Consider the following 18,451-nt stretch of genomic DNA (forward strand, 5'->3'; position numbering starts at 1 on the left):
GGGGAAAAGGAGCGGTTGGAGAGAGGGATACGACGGGAGCGGGCGGGGAAAGGGAGCGGTTAGAGAGAGGGATATGATGGGAGCGGGCGGGGAAAGGGAGCGGTTGGAGAGAGGGATACGATGAGAGCGGGTGGGGAAAGGGAGCGGTTGGAGAGAGGGATATGACTGGAGCGGGCGGGGAAAGGGAGCGGTTGGAGAGAGGGATATGACTGGAGCGGGCGGGGAAAAGGAGCGGTTGGAGAGAGGGATATGACGGGAGCGGGCAGGGAGAGTGAATGGCCAAAGAGAGGGATACGACGGAAGTGGGCGGGGAGAGTGAACAGTTGGAGAGAGGGATACGACGGGAATGGCCAGAGAGAGGGATACGACGGGAACGGTCGGAGAGAGGGATACGACGGGAACAGATTCAGTATCTTAGCTGACAGTAACCTAAATTTTTCCATTGCGATGAAAAGAATTCAGAGCATCTGGGATCTGGGGACAGAATGAGGGAATGATTTGAGAAAGACGAGGAATGTCAGTAGTGGCATGTACTTCAGGAGGAATTTATTGATTTCCAGCAGTTTTTCTCTCTCCCTCTCTCTCCCTCTCTCTCTCTCTCTCTCTCTCTCTCAGGAATACACAAGTGTAATATAAGGGGTTGTTGCCACTGGAAAATCTCTCTGTTTCCAGTTACAGCGGAATGAAAATTTCCACTTTATTTGACCGAATTGCAGAGTGGAGGAAAGGCAGAGAGCGAGAGAGAAGGAATTTAATTTATTTGCGTTATATTTTTATGTCTCTCGTTCAGAGGGATAATGATAACCGCCTCCGTCCAAAATACACACGGCTCTAAACAGGTTGCGTGTGCGTCTGTACTCCATTAAGACATTTCCACATCTGAGAATTCCATCTGCGTAAGAGCTGAAATAATGAGGCCCTGATCTAAAAGCAAAATAAAAGGGGTTTTAATCGTTTTCTGGAATGGTTTAGAAAGTGGACTATGTCATGTTTAGCCCCGCCCCCTTGTTTGATCGACATGGTCCCACAGAATTTCCAGCCAGATAAAAACCGTGAACTGTCTTTACCTCTTCGAAACCCTCAGCACAGACTGGCCCTATCAGAAAGGCTTCCAAGTAGAACCCCTTTAAGGAGTAAAGGAACTCCCGGAGTACGAGTGTTATGTCTGACGGGTTCTAGGTGCTAAGAAGAACGTCTGGACTGCACTCTTACCTAGTTTTAATGCAGACGTTCTTGGAAAATGCTGGCTTTAATGGTTAAGTAAAGGAGCTCCAGGGTTCCCGGTTTGATCCTGAACTCAGATTACTGTTTGTGTGGAATTTCACATGTTCTCCTCATGTGGGTTTCCTCTGGGTTCTCTGATTTCCTCCTACTGTCCAAAGACATGCAGGTAGGTGGATAGGTGATGCTGCACTGCCACTAGTGGTCATTTTTAAAGATTAGCGGTCGAGCGATTAATCGATTTTTACGATTGATCGGCACCAATAACCGATCCACCGATAGTTTTCGTGTCTGTTGCAGGAGCGGCCGAGAAGCGTCTGCCGTCATACGGTGCGAGAGCGGCCTCTAGAGGCAAAGTTAAAACCTTCACTGACTAATTTTGTTGTGTTATTTGAAGTGTTTTTTAAAAAATTATTATTATTATTCATTTTGGACGGCTCTATTTTTATTTATTAGAGTGTTACTTTTTGGTTCCGATTGGATGCATGTCTTTTATATACTTTAATGTTCATTAATACTTAATGTATATTAATATTTATATATTTATTTCATTTAAAAAAGTCCGGTACATTTTTCATGGTACATTCACTAAAGCTCCCAAAACATGTACCCTCGATGGTACAACCCCAGCTACAGTACATGGAAAAGTACCTTCGATGCCTTCGTGCCTGAGAGCGTATGATGAAGTGTGGGTTTAGATTTAGCGTGCGAGGAACGAACCCTCTGTTCGATGTGGTATTTTGTACGCGCTAAAAAACGCGAACATGACGTGAACTTCTGAAGTTTTGCTCAGTACCTAGAACTTGTCATGCGTTTAACTTTCAGATAAACCATCTGGGGCGCTCTTAGTAAAATGGATTTTTTTTTAAAGAGTTCATTAGATCGTTAAAGGGTTCTTAATGGGTTCTACGTGGAATCCAGTCTAATTCCAGTTTAGACTGGATTGGCTGAGTGAGAAAGCTGTGTGTATGTTTTGTTCCGAAAAATTGACAGGTAATTGTCCAGTCTTGTGCAGCCTCTTGTATAAGCCTTGTTGAAGTGTGTGTGTGTGTGTGTGTGTGTGTTATTAGAAGGTTTAGTCCAAAGCCTGTGGATGTGGGATATTCTGGGCTGTAGCTCTGATGTGGTTCATGAGCTGGAGTTGAGAACAGAGAATTGTGGGGTTGGTGTGCAGGGATAAAACCCCACCACTGATTTAAACCACAGAGAGAGAGTGTGTGTGTGTGTGTGTGTGTGTGTGTGTGTGTGTGTGTGTGTGTGTGTGTGTGTGTGTGTAAGCTAATGCGCATGTGTGTTGCATCCACGCATAGCTGAGGTTTTTTTGTTGTGTACGCGGTGTAATCAGACCTGGTTGCGTTTTAATTCTGTATAGACGAGTGCAAAAGTTTGCACCCCCTCTGGTTTTTAGCTGGAAAACCTAACCTACAAAACATAATTCTACGTTGAGCGAGTTCTCTCTTCCTGTTCAGTGCGACCTAAATGTCACAGCAACCGAGTTTGCTTAATCTGCGCGAGCTGAAGCTGAACGGTGAACGAGCAGCCGCGAACCGAAGCGCTTTACTAGCGGGTTAATTCATGAACTCGCCCAAACTCCTCCTATACACGTACGAGATTAATCAGACGTTCACACACAACATGACCACAACGTCACGCCTCGCGTCCGCGCGCAATGACCCGAAGTGAACTGAACTGAAGTGAGGCGCTGGGTAGAACGTCAAGTCACGTCACGAATACGCCGTTACCGTAGCGACGCGCACAGCGAAGAACTAAAGCGTGAAGAATTCACTCTATTGCATTTTCCAGTGTGTGAATATTATTATGTTATTAAGAATTAAAAGTCCGTCGCTATTCGAAAGGGCGCACTCGCATGATATATTATCATTACATCAGTGGCATAAAATGACGATAATATCGTTCATCGCGATTATTTCTGGCACGATATATCGTCCAACACGAGGAGTTATCGTGGCATGTGCACAGTGTATTGTAGTGTTTCTTGCTACACAGTTGTTGTACTTGTCTTGGATGAGAAACGTTGGATGATGCTGTTCGGCGCTCGTGTAATTACACCCTGTTGGTATGATGGTGATCTGCTGACCCGTGTTTGTATGATGGTGAACTCTGGGATTCTCTGGTCATCTGGTATGTCCCTCAGTAGCAGTGTAATTGAAGTCCACACAGCTCTGTCATTTTCTCCCGGATGCTGGGAAGCGGAGGCGTGCGAAAGCTAAGTGCTCTGTGTAACAGCACATATTTGACCATGGTGCAGTGTGAACTCACACACACACACACGGTTTATTATAGGATCTGTGAATACTGCAGTCTGCTCCGACGTAGCACGTGTGTACACACGTTTTTATTTTTAGATTTTAGAACCAGCGCTATAGAGATGAAAAACTATTTATTTTATGAACTTTTTTTTTTTTATATGTATACCTCAGCTTTTGAAGTGGCGGGCGAGCTTGAGAGCAGAGTGGAGAAGTGGGTTACCATGACAACGCTAGCGTAAACAGACCGACACATGGTATCGTATTGGAAATTGGAAAAAGTGGGATCAATGTGTATGAGAGAGAGCATCAGACAGTGGTGTAATGAAACCTCAGGGAAAGTATTTTTCCACAGCTCTAGTTCTGAGTTCCTGGAAAAACAGGAAGTACCGAGACAAAAGGAGGAAGTGAGGTGTAGTTTGGAACGGTCAGTGGTCTACTCTTGGAGATGAACTCTGACGCCGTACATGTGTAGCTTTTGAAGTGGGATCCAGATCTTACAAGATTGGCGTTTGCGTTAAAGTTTTTTTTTTTGTTTTTTTTTTTCTCAAGCATGAATTTTTCCATCAAAATGGACTTTCTGAATAAACCTAATTTGTGGGCGGGGCTATATATGTGCGCAGGCTTGTTTTCCTAACATTACAAATACATACAGAAAGATTCAGTGTACCATCTCCTGTATGTCATGCACATAAAAGAAATTTCTATGTATATTAAAAACATAAAAATAAGGAAAGGACTATAATACAATACTAACAATAGCGTGTACATATATACACACACACGTACATATTTATTTTTATTATTTATTTATCTTTATATTTGTCTCTTGTGGGTGTCGACTGTCCGTCTACTGCTTTCGGTTCTGATTAAAAAAAAAGTGTAGTAGCCAAAATGAATAGCCTACAACTCATGATTTACTGCAGCATGCAATTTACTTTCATTTAAAATGTATTTTAAATATATCATGGTATTCTAACGAAGCGAAATCGGTGTGAAAATCGATCGTTTTATCGACTCGTGTGCCAGGCTTTGTATTTACGTAGCTTTGTTAGCAGATTATCAGCTCAAGCTAATACGCTCACCAAAGAAGCAACGCTCTCTGCTACTTCCCTCCAAGCTTTATTTTTCTTTGCCCTCTTTTGCTTTGTTGCTCTTATGTACAAAATGGCCGCCTTGCTTTTCTTTTTTAAATTTGTTTTTAATTACCTCAGAGATCCTTATGTTGCCATTTAACTTGTATTTAAGGTGTGTAGTTTAGTGATGTGTAAAGTTGCGATCAGAATGATTGAACCCCCGGTGCAAATCAGGTTTATTGTCAGAGCGTACAGACTTCCAGCTGTTTGCGATGAACACATCAAACAAAAGCGAGCGAAATTGTTCGACACGACGAACGCTTCAAGTGGTTTCAGCAAATTCAACTGAAAATGCGACTTATAATGATTTCTCCGGTCTCAAAAGTATTCACCCCCTTCATGGCGATCATCTTTAGTACTTATTAGAGCTCCTTTTTGCTGTTACGACCTGCTGTAAACGAGATGCCGAGCCAGACACCAGCTCCTGGCGGTGTTCCTGAGGAATCTTGGTCAGTTCCTCATGAGCAATGGAGTCCAGTTCAGTAATATTCTTTGGGTTTTGGGTTTGTGTGCTGCAACTGTCTTCTTCGAATCCCACCAGAGAAGTCAGGTGATTGTGATGGCCCTGATGAATCTTCCAGAACGTCTTCTGCAACCAAGCCTTGGTGGAATTTGAGGTTTGCTTGGGATCGTTGTCTGTTGGAAGATCCAGTGACGCCCGAGCTTCAGCTTCCTCACAGACGGCATGAGGTTTTCTAATAGGATTTCCTCATACTTCAGTGAATCCATCTCGCCTTCCACACGCTGCAGGTTTCCAGTGCCAGACGATACAAAGCAGCCCCAGAGCATCACCGAGCCTCCACCATGCTCGACTGTGGACAGTGTTCTTTCTTCATTCTTCTTCCTCCAGACGTACCGCTGAGCCATCGTGCCGAAAAGTTCCAGTTTAGTTTCATCGCTCCACAGAACAGAATCACAAAACTTCTGTGGCTAATTTATATGATTTTGAGCGACTTTTCTTGTTCTTTTGGATCAGTAGTGGTGTAAATCTTGGAGTTCTGGCACGGAAACCTTCTGCGTTTAGTACGCTCCTTACTGTGCTCACTGAAACCTCAGTGTCTGTCACCACCAGGTCTTGCTGCAGGTCTTTTACAGTCACTCGAGGGTTTTTCACAACCTGCCTTCTCACAAATCTGCTTGTAGCCGTCGATATCTTCCTTTTTCTGCCGCGTCCAGGTATTTCATTAATTTTCTACCCCTAGCCAGGTCAGGTATTTCATGTGTTCCAGCTCAAACACACCTGCTGCAACTAATAAAGCCCTTGATTAGTTGCATCAGGCGTGCTTGAGACAACACCTGTTTTGTATATTTGTGCTCTTGTGAGGGATTCTATTCAGGGGGTGAATACTTTTGAGACCGGAGAAATCATTATAAGTCGCATTTTCAGTCGAATTTGTTGAAACCACTTGAAGCGTTCGTCGTGTCGAACAATTTCGGTCGCTTTTGTTTGATGTGTTCATCGCAAACAGCTGGAAGTCTGTACACTCTGACAATAAACCTGATTTGCCCCGGGGGTTCAATCATTCTGATCGCAACTGTATGTATTTGACTCATGATGTTCTAGGGAGTTTTGAGTCATTTTGTTTGAATGTTTTTGTAATTCATTGTTTTTTTTTTAATTACTTGAAATTGTGTTTTTATTTATTTATTTATTTTTTAAACTTTTAATTTTTATTAACTTCCCATGAGTTAACTTTTCTAACAGTCATGATGAAGGGTCTTTTCTTTTCAAAGGAGTGAAATGAGTGTGTGTGTGTGTGTGTGTGTGTGTGTGTGTGCGCGCACATTTACAGTGTGTTTCCTGTACTTCCTGTGCAGGTCTGTACGAGCTGTTGTCAGCGTTGCCGTCTCAGCTCCAGATGTATGTAAAGAGCGCGGAGGATCGCTCTTTTCTCCATGCCGTGTTCAGCGCCCGGAGCCTGCACTCCCTCGTCAAGGTGAGTGTGTACCTGTGTGTACCTGTCCTTTGTGTGTTTGCGAAGGGTAAAATATGGACGGAGCATCATATCCCGAGGTCAGGGCTGTGTAATATGACGGTATATTGATTAATTTGATAAATTCGTTTACAATACGTTTCTCCGAGACTAAATGAATATTTAAAAGCAAAAAAACCCAACATTTGAATATTTAAGATCCCATTTTTTACTTTAATTTTTGTCAGAAGTGCTTGTTTTGCTTGATGTACAAATTGATATTATTATTATTATTATTATTATTATTATTATTATTTTATTTTATTTTTTTTTTTTTTTGCCATATTGCCCCAACCAAGCTGACGTGACAATCCCCTTACCTACCCTTTTTAAAAGTTAGGATCAGAGGGTAGTTGTAGGCTCCCAGAGTGTTTTGTTCCTCCTACATCACAGCGATTTGTAAACGCTAACCGTTTTTTAACGTCGTATCATACTTTTTTACGGATACGTTCACTGTTGTATAAAGTCAGTTCCCGTTCTCACCGAAGATGTCGGCAAACTCCGACCGTTACAAAGCGCTGACATTGGAGACTCCTTCCATACTTCACCTCATACACAATGATTTATTTACTTTTTTAAGTAATAGGTTTCTGTGGAAAGACCCACGTACAAGTCCCTGTGAATGAGAGCGATGGGTTACTATGGAAACGTTAACGTAGGCTATTAGAACGAGCGCGTTAATATAAACCTGTGATTTGGTGCCGCACAGCTAATATGATTATTCATTATGAAAAATTTAATCAACACTTCCTGACCAATCACAGTCCAGAATTCAACAGTGGTGTGTGTGTGTGTGTGTGTGTGTGTGTGTGAACAGCATCGATATAGACCTGGCGTGTGCCCAGTAACCGTGCTGAATTACAGCCGTTTTGCAGAGATGGAACGTGTGTGTGTGTGTGTGTGTGTGTGTGTGTGTGTGTGACCCCCGGGACAGACAGCATGTCCTCTGGTCACAGGTCGCGGTACAGAGTGTTGTATAGTGTAATTACAGCAGGGTTATGCTCCGGAGATCTTTGGCTGTAATCCTTCTCCAAGCTGCCACTCTCTCGTTCTCTCTCTCTCTCACACACACACACACATACACACACACACACACATATTGCTGTACAGGAAATCCAGCACAATCTGCAATTTCCACCTGGGTTAGGTGCGTCACATGTGTGTGTGCATGTTAGAGAGAGATCAGTAACTTTCTGCTCTCAGTGGCCCTCACACATTCCTCAGTTATTGTTCAATAAGAGGATCCTACGTGCATTTCTATACATGTATACACACACACACACACACACACACACACACACACACACACACACACACACACACACACACACACTCCGTACCTGCATAATCCAGTACAGCTGTTTTATCCTCGCTGTGAGCTCGGCTCGGCTCGTAAACCCGACACGGAAACCTGTACAGCTGTGACATTAGTGCCGTGGTGACTCCTGGGCTCTGTGTAGTTATTACTTCAGGAGCGGTGCGGTACGAGGCGATGGAGCAGGGCTCGTATCTGTGAGTGTTCACACCCAGCCGACGTGTCCCCGGGTGCTTTAACTGTGCTTTAACTTTCTCAGACTCGAGACTCTAGAAAATAGTCTGTTTTTATTAATAGAAATTAGGGCGACCGAGAACATTTGTTTTTTTGTTTTTTGGCACGAAGATGACCTCGTAATCCTTCAGCGTTACGAGGACACAATGCTCGCACCTGACTCGCACAGCCCTCCGGTTCTTTTTAGTTTTTTAAGAATCCAGACAAGTACTGGTACTTTTTAAAACGCTGTGTTTTGGGGTTTTTTTCCCCTTTAAACCACAGTTCATTTCCAAAAACGTTTCCTGAATTAAATGGCGTCTCTGTGTGCCAGGCGACCGACCCATAACCTTCACTTCATTTCCAGCATTTTTGCTTGTTTTTGACATGGACGTGAAACGAGCATGCTTTCTTACACTGCTCATTATCACTTCCCAAACGTGAGGTGAAAAACGCGAGGTCGACCGATAGCGATGACTAACTAAGGTGGGCGGTACCTACCTGTCTAACCAATTAATCAACCGATAGTTTATAAAATCGATTCGGAATGAAAACGGAACGCTCAAAGTCAAACATCGCTGAACTTTATTACAAAATTAAACAGTACTGACTGTACCGTGAAAATATACTGGTTTTTTTTTTTTTTTTTTTTAGTGAAATAAATATATAAATATCAACGTCAACTATTAATGAATATTAAAAGTAATTAAAAGACCAGCATCCAAACCGAACCAAAAAGAACGCTCCAAATAACAAATAAAAACAGAGATGTCCAAAATGAATCGAAAAACACTTCGAATAACACGACAAAATTAGTCAGTGATGGTTTTTAATTTCGCCTCTAGAGGCCGCTCTCGTACCGTATGATGATGGCGGACCCTTCTCAGCCGCTCGCGCGACGGACACGAAGACTATCGGTGTGGCAAAAGCGATCGGTCGGTCGACCTCTACAGATAACAGCGTCGCATTAAAGTCCGCCATCTTGGAATTGTGGCGATCGTGTGACGGTTATAGGCAGTGTTTTTTTTTTTTTTTTTTTTTTTTTTTTTTTTTTTTTTTTTTTTTTTTAAAGACCTGACTTATTGATGAAAGGATTCATAACGCCTGGAAAAATTGCCATTAGTGCCGCTGTCTTACAGTAGAACTTTTCTTTCGACCATTTTGTGCTATTGTCCGGTTTGTGGTTTTTTGCACGGCGTTGTACCTTAACGCTAGCAGGAAGAGCGTATCGGTAGAGAAAATAACATTTAAACGAGTCGCACTGAGCATTTTATGGGTTTTTTTTTTTTTTTTTTCCCGGCAGAGGATCTCAGTTTGTTCTCAAGTAGTAATTAATTAAATTAATTACATTAAGTATTTTTGTGAATTTTTTAAACAAAAGATTAGGTTAAACAATAAAGACAATTTCTCTATTGTTTAACCTAATCTTTTGTTTAAAAAATTCACAAGAATACTCCGCTCTCATGGATAGCAAACAGTTGCAAACACAACACAGGTTTATAAAAAAATAAATAAATAAATTAAAAAATCATCTGTGTGCAACATTTATTGGCACCCTTTTAGTCAGTACTTTGTGCTAGCTGCCTATGCCAAGATAACAGCTCTGAGTCTTCTCCTATAACGCTGATGAGGTTGGAGAATACATAGCGAGGGATCTGAGAGCGTTCCTCCGTACAGGATCTCTCCAGATCCTTCACATTTCCAGGTCCACGCTGGTGGACTCTCTTCTTCAGTTCACCCCACAGGTTTTCTATGGGGTTCAGGTCAGGGGACTGGGATGGTCAGGGCAGGATCTTGATTTTGTGGTCAGTAAACCGTTTCTGTGTTGATTTTGATGATGTTTTGGATCATCGTCCTGCTGGAAGATCCAACCACGGCCCATTTGAATCTTTCTGTCAGAGGCAGTCAGGTTTTCATTTAATATCTGTTGATATTTGGTAGAGTCCATGATGCCATGTGTCCTAACAAAATGTCCAGGTCCTCTGTCAGAAAAACAGCCCCAAAACATTAAAGATCCTCCTCCATATTTAACCGTGGGCATGAGGGACTTTTCCATACGGCTACCTCTCTGTGTGCTCCAAAACCACCTCTGTGTTTATTACCAAAAAGCTCTATTCTGGTTTCATCTGACCGTAGAACCCGATCCCATTTGAAGTTCCAGTAGTGTCTGCACACTGAAGACGCTCGAGTTTGTTTTTGGATGAGAGTAGAGGCTTATTTCTTGAAACCCTTCCAAACACCTTGTGGTGATGTCGGTGACTTCAGATTGTAGTTTTGGAGACTTTCTGACCCCGAGACACGACTAACTCCTGCAGTTCTCCAGCTGTGATCTTTGGGGAGTTTTTGTCCACTCGAACCGTCCTCTTCACAGTGCGTTGAGACGATACAGACACGCGTCCAATTCCAGGTCGATTCATGACATTTCCAGTTGACTGGAACTTCTTAATCATTACCCTGATGGTAGAAACGGGCGTTTTCAATGCTTGTGCTATTTTCTTATAGCCACGCCCCATTGTGTGAAGCTCAACAACCTTTTGCTGCACATCACAGCTATATTCCTCGCTCTTACCCATGGTTATGAATGACTAAGGGAATTTGTCCTGTGTGTTACCTCATATTTATACCCCTGTGAAACAGGAAGTCATAGTTGAACAATTTCCTGTTCCTAGTCACCCAGGTGCACTAAAAAAATGTCAAATATCAGTTGGAATACACTTCAAATATGTTTTTTTCCCCCTATGTATTCATTTTTATAAACCCGTGTTGTGTTTCCAATTGTTTGATATCCACGAGAGCAGAGTATTTTTGTGAATTTTTTTTTTTTAAACAAAAGATCAAAAGATTAAACAACAAAGACAATTTTTCACAGCCTTCTTTGCTCATATTTACCAAGGGTGCCAATATTAATGGACGGCACTGTGTATAAATAAGGTTTGGGGAAACGACTTTCAAGTGTACAGCATTAGCCATAATCCGTCCACCTCATTCCGGACCACTTCCTCCTGATGACGATCTGCGCTAAACCACACCCACAACCTGCTACACGGACCACACCTGTAACATAAAATCACAGGTTTACGCTAATGCGCCTGTCCGAATACGTTATCGTTTCCATAGTAACAGCTCATTCACAGAGATCCGTACGGCGGATGCACCACATAAAATAAGCCTGATGATAAACAATTACTGTGTGTTGTTGTTTACCAAAGAAATGAGTATATCAGTGTAATGGAGGTGGTGAGGTTTTCTGTAAGGAGGCGTTATGTAGACGTATGGAACGTTTATGGAAGGAGTCTCCAGTGTCAGTGATTTATTTATTTATTTATTTATTTATTTATTTATTTATTTTTAACAATCACGAAGCTTCCACAACCAGTCGTTCCCTCACCAGCCTTTCATTTCTCCCCCTCTTGAAGTTAATAAGGGGGAAAAACTGCAGTTACTGAGAAACCGCAAAGTGTAAACTCTTCATTTCTTATAGTTATTGCTATATATTGTTATTGTTATTGTTATTATTGTGTAGTTAAAACTTTTCTTTATGTCCTGAAATCCCGAAAATCTTTTTATTAAAAACCTACCACATCCTCGGAGTCCTGATTCGAAAAGACGTCTTTGCGACCTTCAGAAATGCCGTTCTGAGTGTGCGTGGTGAAGGCGGATACGTTTTCAAACGTCAGCAAGGACCAATGCTGAAATCCGGAAAAATCCAACCTGGGAAAGTTCAACGGGACGGTCTTTCACCTCGGAATTCCCAGTCAGGAACTCGGCCGACATCCACCTAGCTCGACTTTTCTGATATGAACAAACCCGACGTTACAACGTTTGCGGCGTTTGCTCTTTATTTCAGGTGATCTGTGGCGTCTGTGTTGTGATGACGCTGCTGTGGGTTTGGTTTAGATTAGTCCCTTCATGTTTCTGAGTTCAGCGCGGTTTTACTGCTGCGTCCTGATGTGTATATATTTTTTATGAGCGAAGATTAACAAGACAGTTGACTTGTACAGTACTGTGCAAAAGTCCTGTTTTTTTTTTTGTTTTTGTTTTTTTGGACAAACTATATACGTGTTAGATTTTTATTTAATGACCTCTACATTATCGAGTCAGTACATTTTAGATTTCCAAACATTAGATTTTCCAGCAGGAAATTGACGTGAGTAAAGAAAGCAGAATATGACGTCAGAGACCACTTTTCAGAGAGTGATCAGAAGTCCGAGTCTGCAGACGAACTCTGGCTGGATCTACGCGATGCTCAGTAAAACTTCCAGCTCACTTCCTTATGAATCTGCACACTTTATACCGGACGCTACTAGCAGAGGGCCGTCAGACACTATATCCAGTTTGTTTAGTTTATTTATTGTTTAGTTTACTGCACGCTGTCATAGAATAGATTTTAGTTTCATTGTTTTTAAGTCATGTTTTACTTTACAGGATTTATTTGTAAGACTTAGGGTTAGGAGATTAGGACTAGGAAATTAGGGTTAGGGTTAGGAAGTTAGGACTAGGATATTAGGGTTAGGAGATTAGGGTTAGGAGATTAGGACTAGGAAATTAGGGTTAGGAAATTGGGACTAGGAAATTAGGGTTAAGAAATTAGGGTTAGGGTCCAAATATTAGGAGTAGGAAGTTAGGGTTAGGAAGTTAGGGTTAGGAAATTAGGACTAGGAGATTAGGGTTAGGAGATTAGGATTAGGAAATTAGGGTTAGGGTCCACATATTAGGACTAGGAAGTTAGGGTTAGGAAATTAGGGTTAGGAGATTAGGGTTAGGAAATTAGGACTAGGAGATTAGGGTTAGGAAATTAGGGCTAGGAAATTAGGATTAGGAGATTAGGGTTAGGAAATTAGGGTTAGGGTCCAAATATTAGGGTTAGGAAACTAGGACTAGGAGATTAGGGTTAGGAGATTAGGGTTAGGAGATTAGGGTTAGGAAATTAGGGTTAGGTTCCGAATATTAGGACTAGGGGATTACGGTTAGGAAGTTAGGGTTAGTGTTAGGAAATAAGGGTTAGGAGATTAGGACTAGGAAATTAGGGTTAGGAAATTAGGGTTAGGAAATTAGGGTTAGGAAATTAGGGTTAGGAAATTAGGGTTAGGAAATTAGGGTTAGGAAATTAGGGTTAGGAAATAAGGGTTAGGAGATTAGGGTTAGGAAATTAAGGTTAGGAGATTAGGGTTAGGAAGTTAGGGTTAGGAGATAAGGGTTAGGAAATTAGGGTTAGGAAATTAAGGTTAGGAGATTAGGGCTAGGAAGTTAGGGTTAGTGTTAGGAAATAAGGGTTAGGAGATTAGGACTAGGAGATTAGGGCTAGGAAATTAGGATTAGGAGATTAGGGTTAGGAAATTAGGGTTAGGGTCCAAATATTAGGGTTAGGAAACTAGGACTAAGAGATTAGGGTTAGGAGATTAGGGTTAGGAAACTAGGACTAAGAGATTAGGGTTAGGAGATTAGGGTTAGGAGATTAGGGTTAGGAGATTAGGGTTAGGTTCCGAATATTAGGACTAGGGGATTACGGTTAGGAAGTTAGGGTTAGTGTTAGGAAATAAGGGTTAGGAGATTAGGACTAGGAGATTAGGGTTAGGAAATTAGGGTTAGGAAATTAAGGTTAGGAGATTAGGGTTATGAAATAAGGGTTAGGAGATTAGGGTTAGGAGATTAGGGTTAGGAGATTAGGGTTAGGAGATTAGGGTTGGGAGATTAGGGTTGGGAGATTAGGGTTGGGAGATTAGGGTTAGGAGATTAGGATTAGGAAGTTAGGGTTAGGAGATTAGGGTTAGGAGATTAGGGTTAGGAGATTAGGGTTAGGAAGTTAGGGTTAGGAGATTAGGGTTAGGAGATTAGGGTTAGGAAGTTAGGGTTAGTGTTAGGAAATAAGGGTTAGGAGATTAGGGTTAGGAGATTAGGGTTAGGAGATTAGGGTTAGGAAGTTAGGGTTAGGAGATTAGGGTTAGGAGATTAGGGTTAGGAAGTTAGGGTTAGGAGATTAGGGTTAGGAGATTAGGGTTAGGAAGTTAGGGTTAGTGTTAGGAAATAAGGGTTAGGAGATTAGGGTTAGGAGATTAGGGTTAGGAGATTAGGGTTAGGAAATTAGGGTTAGGAAATTAGGGTTAGTGTTAGGAAATAAGGGTTAGGAAATTAAGGTTAGGAGATTAGGGTTAGGAAGTTAGGGTTAGGAGATTAGGGTTAGGAGATAAGGGTTAGGAGATTAGGGTTAGGAGATTAGGGTTAGGAAGTTAGGGTTAGTGTTAGGAAATAAGGGTTAGGGTTGCAAATAATTTCCACAAGTAGAACTGATTAAAATAATTTCTTTCTGAAAGTGTTTACAGCTTTTTACACTCGACTTCAGTCGGACTGTTGCAAGCTTTCACCGACTCTTGTGTTTATTGTGCTGTCCTGATCGATCACCGCTGAGAGCAGCGAGGGGAATTTATTAAGGCTGATTTAAAATGGCTTTTATATTTCCTTCTCAGTTTTTCTCTCTCTCTGTCTGTCTCTCTTTTATGAAAAAGGACGCCACAGTGCACAGATCTCAATCACATTACTCCGTTTAACGTAAGAGTGCTATTAGTAACTGCAAGCTCTCTGAAAAGCAGCAGCCTGCATCCAAAATAAATCCTGTAAGAAACCCAAGCCTTCTTCATTCGCTCTCTGGTCTCGGAAAGCTCCAGGATCAACATATACATGCGCGCACGCACACACGCACACACCGTCTTTCTTATTCTCTTTCTTATATATCCTGACACTTCTTCAGCAGACGTCGGCCTCGATTTAGCCGTCTTTCTCCCACGTCGACGGGGATCGTGTTTCACACAGATACAGATTACTGCTGGATAATACGACCTCTCGAGCTTTACGCCCGTTTGGGGAAATCTGCCGTCTCTGAATAAAGCCCTTGAGCCAGATGTACCCCTCCTCGTCTTGCTCATCTGCGCTCGTACGCTCAGACGGTCGACTCCCACACGTGCGCCGCCGTCGGTTATAATCCGGTAGCTTCTATAAATTCCGATGAATTAGTACGTGCAGTAACCGCCACATGTGCAGTAAACGCCAGTCGCGTCCCGGGCTTTTCACGAGCCGTGAAACTGGATATCAGAAACGCGGAATGCTAAAAACAGCCCGACTGCGCCGAGTGTTCTCCTCCGGGTCTTGACCCGTACGCGTGTTTAACGTCTCTGTTACACCTTTCGCGGCACTGGATGCACTAAAATAAACCGCCGGATTTCACGCACGACTGTAGTCTAGTAGATAAGCGTCGTGTCTGTTCGAAGCCTGCGTTCACATTAGCGCTCGCGCCGCCTGTAGTCCGTCTCTTGCGGCCGTGTAGCGACCGCTACCGTTGTCGCTTGTGGGCGTGGCCTGTTCTCAAACAGCAGTAGCGATTTATACAGCTTCCAAAGCGAACTAGTTTAACACGAATGAGGTAAGTCGGAACGAGGCAGAAACCTCGAACCTCTGCTACTTCCTTCCAGGCTGTATTCGTCTTCGTGACGTCTCTGCGCACATTTGAGGAGAGGTCGCGTATGGCAGGATAAAGATGACAACGCGGTTGTCGGTTTTTCTTCCGTTTTTGTGGCGGTAAATAGGAACTACTTGCGGGTAGGGACGAAAGTCGTGAGCGGCGAACCGAAGGAACGTCGAACCGTGCGCGCCGTAGCAACGGCCCGAGGAATCGTCCGAGCCGTTGTACGATTGCTAGGTCTCGTTGACTTTTCCGGAGTTGTACGACGCCATTGCGGTACAGGTCATCTTGGACACGCCCACACTGCATCAATAACGATGATCTGTCGATTTTGATTTTATATGGGTTTGAATTCTGTCGTTTTAATTTAATGACGTGTTGCACAAAAAATACAGCGAAGTATGCAGTGCGCAGTGTTTGTCGGTCTGTGTTCGGTGTAGCTTTCGTTTTTTTTTATTTTTTATTGTTTTGTTTCCATTCCTTTGTTGCCGGTGTTTGTATTTATTTATTTATTTATTTATTTATTTATTTATTTATTTAAATGGTTTATACTTGTTTCAGAGTAGAAATCAAATATTCGTGAATCCAAATATTAAGAAAAAAAAAACCCCCGACCCCACTGCAGAACGTTTCAGCATGAACTGAGGCGACCCGGGAATCAGGGCTGACCGATATGACGATATGATATCGATATCGTGATCGTTTATCAATTTATCATAATACACACTTCTGAGATATAGCAGGTATTGGAGTATCTTTTTTAATTAATTAATTTGTTTGTTTGTTTGTTTATTTATTTATTTATTTAACCCTTTCGGAAAAGTATCGGAATATCGTGATGTGTGTAGTGTATATTGTGTGTCGTCTTCATAATGCGTTTTTTTTTTTTTTATTTCTTCCATCAGATCACACAATCTGTACCTGCAAGTACGAGTCAGCTGGTATTTAAATAAATATATATATATATATATATTTATTTATTTATTTATTTATTTATTTATTTATTTATTTAGCAAATGAGGTCAATATATAGAGAAATATATCCGTTTAAAAAACGAATAAATGGTTCAATGGTTGATTGAATCTGAAACAAGCGAAGGGGAGAGAGATACTAGAATACTTAATCCAAAAAAGTATTTTTTTTAAAAATTAACGTTTTGCTTTTTTTTTTTTTTTTTTTTTTGTTTCATTTTGAAAAGAAAGAATTTTTTTTTTCAACCGACCTGCAGAAAGATAAAGAACTCCGTCGTCTTTTGATGGCCGTGGATTAAATATAAGGTCTGCTCTGTTTTTTTTCCTTCCCTCTCTCTCTCTCACAGATATCAAGTGTCTGTACATAAAAAGGCGTTTTAAGGTAAAGACGCGTGGTGTCTGGATGTTTAGCGCTCAGAGTTTTGTAAGTGCGTCTCGGGGCGTCTCGACGTGAAATTCCCGTCTCTGCGTTTTGAGCTCCGGGTGCGTACCCCGAAGGCAAGGTGATGAGGTGCTGATTGATGGCGGCCCTGCTCTCGGGGCCGCACCGTCACCCGATACTCCCGCGCCACATGGTACTCCGAGTACCCACATGAAAGGAGGTGAAAGTCATTTCAGGAGCACGGATTTAAAACGGAACTTTTGAGCGTCTCCGTGTCGTCTGGACTGCGCCCCTCTCTCTCTCTCTCTCTCTCTCGTTCTCTCTCTCTCGTGCACCTCAGCTTTGCTTGGCTTTTACCCCTTTATCCTGCTTTGATTCGCCTCCATCTTTCTTTCCGTGTTGTTTTCATGGTAACCTTCCCGATACGGTTCATCGTTATGTATTTTCTCTTTTTTTCCCCCCTGTGTGTTTCAAAGCATCTCCTCTTTCAATCTTCCTTCTTTTCTCTCTCTCTCTCCTGTCTTTCTTTCTTTCTTTTTTTTGGGTCATCATCAACAATTTATTATTTTTTCATGTTTGCTCTGCCACGTTTTCTCAGTGGCCATCCGAAGACCCGGGATCCGTCCCGTTGGAAACGACTTAGACGAGGGTGTATTCTAGCCCCGCCCCCTCTGCTCTCTGACCTACGTGTCGTTTTTCCACATCAGCTCTGTTTAATGCCGTGCTTGGTTTATTCCTTCCGCTCCGGTTTACGCAAATATTAAGCTTAGCACGGGTAAATACACCGGCGGGCCACTTGGTTTGAGCGTAAATATCGTTTTTATGTTTAAGCTGACGGACGTCTGCTAGACGATGTAGTTATTATAGACCTCATCGAGATTAATGATGGAAAGGACACGCACGGTCATCATCAACAAGTGTTGATGGCTGTAAGGAGAACAGGAACGAACTTGTTGAACAAATGTTCCACGGCGTTAAATGTAACCATAACTGGATAAGAAACAAATCAAACGTGGTATTTTTTTTTTAATGACCATAAATAAACACAATCGTCGGCGAAGCACGCCAACGTCGGTTTTATTTTCCTATAACGGCACGCCAAGAAGCGTCTTATTCCCGATTTATTCGCCGAGTGATGGCCACGCCCCCAGCTCAGGTCGCGTGCACGGCTATCTCGCACGCGCTTCGTTTCCCTGCTTTACGCTCAGCCCCGGTGTCTCTCCTCCACGTTCCTCCTCCTCCGCCGCACTGCTCTGTAATGGATTTTAAAGGCGCACTAGCAGGTGGCGTTTTAGTGGACAGGCAGGTAGCTGGAGGAGAGCCGGACCTGTAAATACGTTCCTGAACTGTACAGCACTAAAGCAGCTCGGCGTCACTACAACCGGCGAAACAGATGGCCTTCTGAGGAACGCTCGGGGACTCGACTGCTACGTTCCACCTCGTCCCTTCACCTCAGCTACCTACACTCAACGTGTGTGTGTGTGTGTGTGTGAGCGCGCTGAACAGAAACGTGGAGTAT

At 42.5% G+C, this 18,451-nt stretch overlaps 1 protein-coding gene across 2 annotated transcripts in view; it reads left to right on the forward strand.

The window, feature by feature from the left end:
• The window catches only part of mpp7a (MAGUK p55 scaffold protein 7a), a 128,393-nt gene that overhangs the window by 34,597 nt on the left and 75,345 nt on the right, over nucleotides 1–18,451 (forward strand). For both annotated transcript variants that reach the window (XM_053684838.1, XM_053684839.1), the window contains one exon: nucleotides 6,443–6,561. In XM_053684838.1, the coding sequence (XP_053540813.1) occupies nucleotides 6,443–6,561 (119 nt within the window). The remainder of the gene's footprint in view (nucleotides 1–6,442; nucleotides 6,562–18,451) is intronic.

This window comes from Ictalurus punctatus, chromosome 13, assembly GCF_001660625.3.
Source record: "Ictalurus punctatus breed USDA103 chromosome 13, Coco_2.0, whole genome shotgun sequence".
NCBI lineage: Eukaryota > Metazoa > Chordata > Actinopteri > Siluriformes > Ictaluridae > Ictalurus > Ictalurus punctatus.